The sequence below is a fragment of the Drosophila eugracilis genome, unplaced genomic scaffold, assembly GCF_018153835.1.
Source record: "Drosophila eugracilis isolate 14026-0451.02 unplaced genomic scaffold, ASM1815383v1 contig_47, whole genome shotgun sequence".
In the NCBI taxonomy this organism is placed as follows: domain Eukaryota; kingdom Metazoa; phylum Arthropoda; class Insecta; order Diptera; family Drosophilidae; genus Drosophila; species Drosophila eugracilis.
Genome location: NW_024573338.1, coordinates 1,719,114 through 1,728,499, shown reverse-complemented (window position 1 = coordinate 1,728,499; position 9,386 = coordinate 1,719,114). Strand labels below are relative to the sequence as shown.

The 9,386-nt window shown below is 40.8% G+C and overlaps 2 protein-coding genes across 2 annotated transcripts; both read right to left on the bottom strand.

The window, feature by feature from the left end:
• Nucleotides 1–6,082: 6,082 nt before the first annotated feature.
• Nucleotides 6,083–7,362, bottom strand: LOC108109438 (odorant receptor 85b). Its single transcript, XM_017217939.2, has 3 exons — nt 6,403–7,362; nt 6,200–6,355; nt 6,083–6,139 (listed from the first exon to the last, which is right to left on the bottom strand). Exons 1-3 carry the CDS (start codon nt 7,360–7,362, stop codon nt 6,083–6,085), a joined length of 1,173 nt encoding a protein of 390 aa, XP_017073428.1.
• A 367-nt stretch (nt 7,363–7,729) lies between these two features.
• LOC108109430 (odorant receptor 85c) lies at nt 7,730–9,020 on the bottom strand. The gene is made up of 3 exons (XM_017217930.2): nt 8,064–9,020; nt 7,848–8,003; nt 7,730–7,786 (listed from the first exon to the last, which is right to left on the bottom strand). The coding sequence occupies exons 1-3, from the start codon at nt 9,018–9,020 to the stop codon at nt 7,730–7,732; spliced, it is 1,170 nt and encodes a 389-aa protein (XP_017073419.2).
• Nucleotides 9,021–9,386: the final 366 nt, after the last annotated feature.

Sequence of the window (9,386 nt, the reverse complement as noted above, 5' to 3'; positions counted from 1 at the left end):
ACATCAAAGAAATTACAACAAGAATCGTTGCCTCGTTAACTGATTATGCAAAACACAAGAGCCACGCCCCTCCTTTTCCCCTTTCTCTTAAGACCACCGCCCACCACCACCACCACTGCCCATGCCGACAAGTGCAATTATTGTCAGGCATTTGCTATGCAAAGTTTTTCTAATTGAAAATGCAAGCTCAAGAAGGCCACGGCGAAAGGGGGCGTGACGGGGGCGATGGTGGATTATGGGCGTGGACCGCAACAAAGCGCCTGGAACGACCACAACGGCAAATACAAATAATAAATTTAAAATGGCCGCCAAATGGCTGCCGAGCGGGAAACACAAACGCAGACAAAGGCGAGCGTGAAAGCGCGAAAATACAAAACAACTGGGACAAAATGGAGGATGAGGATGGGGATGGGGATGGGGAGGGTTATGGTGTTTTTCCAAAGGGAAGGAAACCCCGAAGAACAAAAGGGCGGAGAGGGAGTAGGGGCTACTGCCATGATGCAGCCGCAATGCAAGTGCCCTGGCAAGTCAAAGTCTTAAATTGAAAATGAAACTTAAATTAAAATGCCAACTGGAGTGGAACGAAAATGATATTAAAACTGAGCCAACACAGCCAACAACAATAACAACAACTAACAACAAAAGGAGCGCCTGTCCTGACCGCCTGCATTTTCATTGATAGCTGACAGTGGGCGTGGCATTTTGGGGTATGGTCGTCTTAGTGGCATGCCACAAAAGCCTCGAGTTTGTCAACAAAAATGAAATTACTCCATGCCTTTGTTGTTGAATATCCTTAATACTGTTGTATCTATTGGGATTGTCAGTTCAGAGTTTACTCGAAACACTTTTCTAATTAAACAACAAAAGGTATGCGCACACACACACACACACACAGAGAGATACAGGAGTACAGGTGAATAAGAAAAAAGAGGCGAGTTCCTGCGTTCCCCGTACACCAAGCAATAAGTTCAACTCATTTCCGTTGGCCGGGCTCCTTTGGCTCGTTAAATGCATAAATAACCACGACACAAAGAGGGAACCAAAAAGGAGCAGCAGGAAAGGAGGAGGAGCAGGCGAAGAATGGAGGATGGAGCCACGCACTGCTGTGTCTCTGCCACTGAATTATGAATTTTGCTGCACAAACACGAACATTTCTCATATCAGAAGCACTGATAGGAGTCACCGGTTCGGCACTGCGAATAAATATTTCTGATATTTATTTAGATCGATAAAGCTTATTGGAAAACTAACAAATTATTTAAAATTTAGATTATATTTAATAGAAAACAATTAATATTAAAATTATAAACTAGATAATTTTATGCCTGAATTGAACTTTAATGAGAATATTGGCTTATTCTCAGTGCACCGATTGGCTGAATACAATAACCTGGGCCATCGGCTTGCAGCTCGCTTTAAAGCTGGCAGCCAAGCCTCTTACGGGTGCCACAGACAAACAGTTTAGAGTTGGGGCAACGGTTCTCCGTCTCCATAGAGTTGCGTTCGCTGTCTCTGCCTGCAGTGCAGTCAATAAAAATAAATGTCATAAGGAGGAGCTTAGGCGACAAATGCATCAGTGTGCAAATAGACCAGCTGCAGGAGGAGATGGAGCAAGTGGAGCCGCTCCTGTCCACTTTCAACGCTTTGAGCTGACAAACAAACAGACAAAGAGCCATCGGGAATCGGATGCCAATGGAGAAAGCCTTTCGCTTGACATTTGCTGTTTGGTCAGCTGTCCAAAAGGGTGGTGATGATGTTGCCTTTCGGATCCATATGGACATAGGGACGAAGTCAATTTGGTATGCAACGACTAATCAAGATGTTGCCACTTTAATGCAAACTCAATTTTCTTCTACTGGCTGTAAGAAAGGTGTCGCAGTCTTATGCCCCACACACACCGCCAGCTGCAGTAGCAGCAATCATAATCATCAGGCCTTTCCTGAGGCGCCTCTATACATACTAATGATGTGCATGCCACACGAGGCTGATTTAATTTCCTTTCCACCTGCAGCACACACATGCAACGGACACCACCGCAAGTCTCAACACTTAAAGGAGCCACAAAAGTCAACACGAGGAGAAAACGGAGCGAAACTTTTCCCGTCCACATATATCGGGGCACTTACACTGCGGAAAATTGCATGAAAAGTGTGATTTATTACCTTTGGAAAATGGCATTTTATGGCTAGACGTTAAATTATAAAATATTATAATTATTAAACATACTGTAGTAAAGGAAATATTCATGCAATCTCCTTTAATCATTTATATAAAGTAATAATAATAAAAAATTACACTATATAGTCTTAGTGCTTAGTGTAAGTATGTGCGAGTTTGGGGGTTTTGCATCAAACTTTAACATAAACTTGGATGTCGCTTCCGTTTCCGCTGCAAGAGCTGCAGACGATGACAAGCACCCATTCCATCTACACACACATACGACCATACATACACCTTCTCTAAATGTTCTTCTCACAAGTTTTTGCATAGTAGTGTGAGTGAGAGAGTGTGTGTGTCTGTGCTAGTGCTGCGGTTTGTAGGTGTAGGTGCGCCGTGTAACTGTAGGCAGCCATCATTTTTGTTGCTGCTGTAATCCAGCATAAAAAATGAATTATGTGCACATGCATTTCTTATGTGCTCTCGCAGCCGCACTCTTATTACTTCCTTTTCTGCCGAAGAAGGCAAAAAGGCTCATGGTAATGCCCCACCCCGCCGCTTCCTTGTAAGCTGTTGAGTAATGAGCAAATGAAATCCCCACGCTTATCTCAGCGCTGCTTTGTGCCCGCTTTGTGTGTCTGTGTGTGTGGCTCAGAAATCTACTTAAGGCCTAAGCTCTGCTCTTGGCTCTGCCCCTCTAAGAATCATCCTTATACCAATCCGCCGAGTCACATTTTTCGCATTTGATAAATTCTAGTGATTGCTGGGTATAAGTTTTATATAGATTCTGTCTATCGCTGCGGCATTAGTGTCACAATTATCCAGATAAAGGCAGACCAACCTTCGCCTTGACAAATCGTTTCGCATATGAAGGCTATTAGTTGGCCAAGTCAATCCACTATTAATGGCCTATAAGAAATCAATAAGCCAACGTTAAATCATCGAAAATCATAGCTCAAAATAGCAGCAACCACAAAATGGGAAACCCCATTAACAAATGTTTTCTTTCCGAAAAAATCGTACATGGGAAAACTCTTTCATTTCCATTGAATGCCATACCATTTGCCTAATGCAAGGCCATAAAAATATCAATGCGGCGTATGAGTAATAACACAGGCAAACTAATTTAGAGGCTTTTAGTCTCCATTTAGAATCTATTCACTTATATATATAAGAGAGAGAGTCGGAACTATTGAAAATGATTCTCCATATAGATACGTGTGGATTTTCACACATTCACCCAACACCAAATAGAATGATTCCTTTGATGCGAAAACTAAATGAAAATCTAAACAAATTTCGGTGCGATTTTCGTGTGGCCATTTTTTTAGTATTTTTCTGTGGACATTCGAGCGTATGAGCCGCAGTCAACTTTTGACAAGAAAAACTGCTCTCAAAATCAATAAATCACACTAGATCGTAAAATGCGGGGTGTTATGCAGGAGGGGCTTAGATTGCCGCTAAGCCAAAACTAAAATCCCACGATTGGTGGGAAAATTGGCGGGGAAAGGCGACAGGGGGCTGCTTGGCAACATATTGTTTCAATATTTGAATTCAATTTAATGGCAGCTAATTGAAAAAACAGCACAGCGCCAGTGTGGCAACAATAATGCACTGCCCGAGTTTGTCCAGCGATTGGGTCACCCATTTTTGTTTTTTATCCTCAGCTTTTGTGCAACAATGGCAACGGTTTTTTGCCAATTGGCCATTGAACACGCTCCACTGGGTCATCATGGCACTGGTGGCACCACTGGCACACCAGTTGCCATCACGTGTTTGTCCCTATCCCGGGAGTTGAGTTATTTGCACGTTTTGATAAGTGGACTTAACAACCGCCAGAGGAATGGGCCAAAAACCATTGTGAGCGGGTGAAAAGCGACATCAGGCTAAAAGAAAAAAGAAATGATTTTTTGCCAATTTCTCCTTTCACTCTGCTGGTCACGATGCATTTTGCATGGAAAATGTAAATTCATATTTGCCCATAAATGACAGAAATGTTTATGTTGATAGCCATTCGGCTGTTCATGGCCTTAAAATGGAAAATTGAGGAAATAAAAAGGAAATCGCAGTGAAATCCCTCATAGCGACGATGGAGTAAGTGGATAATAGTTTCATTCAAATCGAGTATATCCTTGACTAATGAATTAAAAACTTTGTTATCCTCTTAATTTTAATAACAAATATACAGCTGAAAATGTGGCAACAAACTAGCTAATTTTTAATGATTTTATAATGGCATTTTGTTAATATATAATTATTTTTCAATTAGTATTTGTACAAAGCTATCATATATATTGGTAATCACCTACCACAAATGCATCAGAGTAATTCGGTAATATTCACGACCCTTATCAGCCACACTAGACTTAGTTACGTTATTGGCCATTAGCTAATTTGTTATTGATTTATCATAAATGATATTATTTAATTATTCGTCGGTTTGCCACACAGTTGCAGGCCAATTTGGAATCGTTGTCGGGCCGAGGATAATTTGCATGGCGCCAGGATAACCGTGACAGTATCAGTAATTGACTTCACCTGATATAATCTTCGACCTGGCCATGGGATTTCGGGATAGACATATAGGCGGACACACATATATAAACATGATAATAAACGTGACCATGTTTAGGGACGCCTTAAATTATGCAATATGACAGCGTGAGATATTGAAAGACTTTTCCAACCTTACTTGCTGTTGTAACTGTTGCTATTTGGAAATCGCCCAAAACGTGACCAGAAATTAAATTGTAGCACATTTGGAGCTTTATAAAAATTTCACAAAAATGAAAAATAAATCCCCAAAAAGAGCCGCAGCGCACAGAGCAAAGTAGAAAAAATAAAGAACACAAAATAAATAAGGAAATAAACCTTGCACACACACACACACACACACAGACACACAGGAAAATATGTCTCGTTCGGGGTTAGGGAAATTGACAGGGTCTACGCTCTCTGGTCCCTGGTTTGAATTGGGGATTTCTGGGCCACAAAAAATACGTTTTAATAAATTTTATGCACGCGGCCTTCTCAAACAATAACTATGCAGGTGTGGTCGGAGTCCGTCAAAAATGAAAATATTATGTGAGAAACGCCCACATCCTGTCCCAAGCTCGTCTCTTTCTTCCGTCCATCATCCTTTCACAGGACACGCTCCAGCGCATAAATTGCTAATATTGTTGAGTGCGTACACACACACACACACACAGGCACACATCATGGGAAAACTGCATTAGATGCCATCAAACGGTTTTGTTGTCCACTGCCTCCAGAAGAAGGAGCTTTTCCCCTTTTTTCTCATTTTCTTGCTCCACTTTTCTCCAAACGCCAAACTCGAAATTGTAAAAAAATATTACACCATCAGCAAACGAAACGAACTTAGGAATCGAAGTAGCAGGTACCCTAGAAATACGGCATAAGTACTTGAAAGTAATATAAGTTAAGGATACTTTCAGATTTACCCATGATTTGTATTAATATTAAAGGCTGTCCTTTCTTTATAACATAACATATTTTTCGATTTTTTGTTTCATTTAATCAAAGATGAGTTCAAAAGCATTTCTACATCCTTTTCCAAGGAAAATCGAGTTCTCCTTAACTTAGAGCATAACAAGCAGTGAAAACTCATAAGCGCAACTTGTGTGCAGTGAAGTGTAAAATGTACTCTGCAATTTTCTTTTGTAGCAACATATTTTCTCGCTCTCCAGTGGAGCCGTAGAATTGCCTTTTCAGTGGGAGCTCGCTACTCGCTGCTCGCTAAAAAGATTACTACGTTTTTTCCCCTATGTCGTGGCAGCAATGGACATGTGGATATGCGTGTGGAGCTCGTGCCTCCGCATAATTAAGTTCGCGTTGAGCCTTTGAAAGCATTGTATGGGCCACATAGAGAGGGGATTAGGAATTGAGGTTTCTTCTCTGGTCATCCCTATTGGACATACATCGTCCGCAGCAAGGCAAAGAACTTGTATGATATTTGAAGCAGCTGAAAAAGTGGACTCCATTCAAATATATAAGTTTAGGTCTTATATGGGTTCTATCTTACATCTGTCATGGTGGATCTGGTTATATCCAAGAAGATAGTGGCCTTCAGAAAGGTTACATTCTGCGCTCGAGATATTATGATAACCAAGGCTCGTTTATAGCGTACATCAGCATGGTTCCAGTTTTGATTATAAGTAGCCACCGATAAGCCATAGCTCTATGAAAATAAACTTATTAAAAAACCTTTTTTAAACCCAAACTTACTGCATCGGCCACCATCTGCCCGTAATGACAAATCAAGTAGGCCTGACTCATCGACGAGAACAGGAACAAGAACAGCTTGATAACCATGTCCGGTGGAACGCCAACAGTCATCTGGAAGCCCACAAAACAGATGACAAACGAGGACACCATAAAGTTAAGAAGTAAGGGAACCCCGAATATATCGTTGACCACATCTGCCAGGCGAAGTATCCTCTCGTGATACTTAACAATATCTGCCATAAAGCGAGAATCCTCCTCCCAGTTCCCACTCAGCTCGTGGTATTCCATGGTATTTGAGAGATAATCAAAGTGCATGACCACCTGAGTAGCCACGGCGCAGAGTAACAGATCCGTGGAGATTTGTCCAGCAGCTGCAGTATATCCTGCGAAATTCTGGGAGAAGAGCAGAGGGTAATACGACCAGCTATCCTCCCATATCCAGGGAATGTACATAAGATAGGGCAACGTTTTGCCTACCACTCGAATCTTAAGCCACTTCTCATAGATCCAATATTCCATAATGCTAAACAAGTTGAAAGTCCAGATGAGAACCGAATACAGCGAGGAGTAGGTGAGACTGATCCTTGAGCAGGTGCCAAGATACTTGGGCAAATTATATTTTTCCTCTTCGATTTTACCCCTTGGATAGATCTCCTCCAACTCTTTCATCATTTCAGTCATGGCAGACTTCTTTCCTCGAATGAAAAACATCTTGCTCATGCCCACAATCACGAATCCAATGTAAGACATCACAGTGACGGCTTCCAGGAGCTTTTTATCATTGTAAGCAATGTAAACATAAATGCTCTCAGAAGTTGCAACATAGGTCAAGTTGATTACATTAGCCATAAACACAATTCGGGCTATTAGCTTGTCCTTATCAGTTTCTCCAGTTTTGGCATATGGTTGTATTCCTACACCAGTGTAGAAGAAGTTGGCGAACTTCAAGAACTTTTCCATCTTTGAGTTTTCGCGAACCTATCCAAACAGTTGTACCTTTTTAAATGAATTTCTCACAGAAGGTTCAGTGGTTTTATAGCCAAATCAAATGTGATTAATATGGTATTAGATTATAATAACTGACTATTAATTTGTGGGTAATGCTTATGTGTTGAGGGACAAGGTTGGCAAGCGTCTGCGTGTTTGGCCCTAACAGGTGCAACGATTCAAGGTCATACCATATGCTTATATGAAGAAGTCCTGGAATTTTATCAACTGCTGAAAAATACTTATTACAGATTCTACTTTGATTGCTAAACCCATATATATTTCTTTTCAATTTTTAATAAGAATACATATTTTTCTAAGTAACTAAATAAAAAATTGCTTACTTAATATACATGGTACGGAGTAGAGCAAAAAACTTGTAGGATATTTGAAGAAGCTGTAAAAATGTAAATATTCATTATTGTTTAAAGATCAAATCAAACTATACCATCTCTCACATCAGTCATAGTGGCCCTTGTTATGTTCATGAACACTGTTGCCTTCAAATAGGTTGTCCTTTGGGGTCGAGCTATAAAGAAAACCAGAGCCCGACGGTAGCGAATATCTGCATTATGCCAGTTCTGTCTGTAGGCTGCGATTGATAAGCCAGAGCTCTAGAAATATTTTAATTTAATATATAAATAAATAAATAATTTTATAATATAAACCCCTACCGCATCAGCAATCAACTGCCCATAGTGACATATCAAGTACACCTGGCACATCGACGAGAAAAGGAACAAGAAGAGCTTAATCATGAGGTCCGGCGGGACCCCCACTGTCATTTGGAAACCCACAAAACAGATGACAAAGGTAGAGACCATGAAATTCAGGAGAAGTGGTATCCCAAATATATCATTAAGGACATCCATCAGTCGAAGGATACGCTGGTGATATCGAACAGTTTTCGTCAAAAATCTCGAATTTTCTTCCCAGTCCTTAGATAATTCTTCATTTTCCACAACTCTTGCTAAATGGTCAAAATGCATCACAATCTGAGTAGCCACTGCACAGAGTAAAAGATCCGTTGAGATCTGACCCGATGCTGAGGTATGTCCTGCAAAGTTCTGACAAAATAGCAGGAGGTAATATAACCAATTTCCCTCCCAGTTCCAGGGAAAATACATCAGATATGGTAATGTCTGGCCGACCACTCGGATTTTTAGCCACTTTTCATAGACGAGGAATTGCATGATGCTAAACAGATTGAAGGTCCAGATAAGCACTGAGTAGAGTAGCGCATAGGTAATACTAATCCGAGAACAAGATTTTAAGTATCTTTCCAACTGATATGTTTCCTCTTGAGCTTTGCCCTCTGGATATATGCCCTCTAGTTCCTTGACCATATTACTAAGATCGGGTTTCTTCCACCAGATAAAGAACATCTTGCTCATGCCCACGATCACGAATCCGATATAGGACATGACAGTGACGGCGTCGATTAACTTTCCATCGGAAAAGGCTACTCCTAGGTAGAGGACTTCTCCAAAGACAATCACACTTAAGTTTATCACATTGGCCCAGAAGAGGAGGTTGGACCACAAACTGATTTTCTGGGGCTTTGACACTTTTGTATATGGCTCAATGCCCACTGAAGTGTAAAAGAAGACTGCGTACTTCATGAACTTCATTTTCCAACGTCCAACTAATCGAATAAATGTTAAGCAGAGTTCTTTTATAGACTCGAACACGCAGTATTTGTTATGCCAAGTAATGACATAATTATAGAACTGTTTACAGTTAATGTATAGATTCGGGTTTATAATGCGACTAATTCAGGGCTTCGTTCGCTACTTAATTATTGATTTCGTTTACATAAACAGTGGATAATTGTTATGCCTAGGCAAACGCAATCACGATTCCCATCCTAGTCCCCCTCCCCAAGGGTCGCCCCACTCCCTCATCCTTCTCCATGGGTATTCCGGGCAACACAATAAATCACTCGAAGATTGAATCCGACGGAAAGCAATTGAAACGTTCGAATAAATGCAATTCGA

Coding starts and splice junctions, on each gene's coding strand:
- LOC108109430 (XM_017217930.2), bottom strand. CDS start 9,020: ATGAAGTTCATGAAGTACGCAGTCTTCTTTTACACTTCAGTGGGCATT. Junction 8,004..8,063: donor GGCAGTTGATTGCTGATGCG/GTAGGGGTTTAT, acceptor AAATATTTCTAG/AGCTCTGGCTTATCAATCGC. Junction 7,787..7,847: donor CAAGGGCCACTATGACTGAT/GTGAGAGATGGT, acceptor ACATTTTTACAG/CTTCTTCAAATATCCTACAA.
- LOC108109438 (XM_017217939.2), bottom strand. CDS start 7,362: ATGGAAAAGTTCTTGAAGTTCGCCAACTTCTTCTACACTGGTGTAGGA. Junction 6,356..6,402: donor GGCAGATGGTGGCCGATGCA/GTAAGTTTGGGT, acceptor TTATTTTCATAG/AGCTATGGCTTATCGGTGGC. Junction 6,140..6,199: donor CCAGATCCACCATGACAGAT/GTAAGATAGAAC, acceptor CCACTTTTTCAG/CTGCTTCAAATATCATACAA.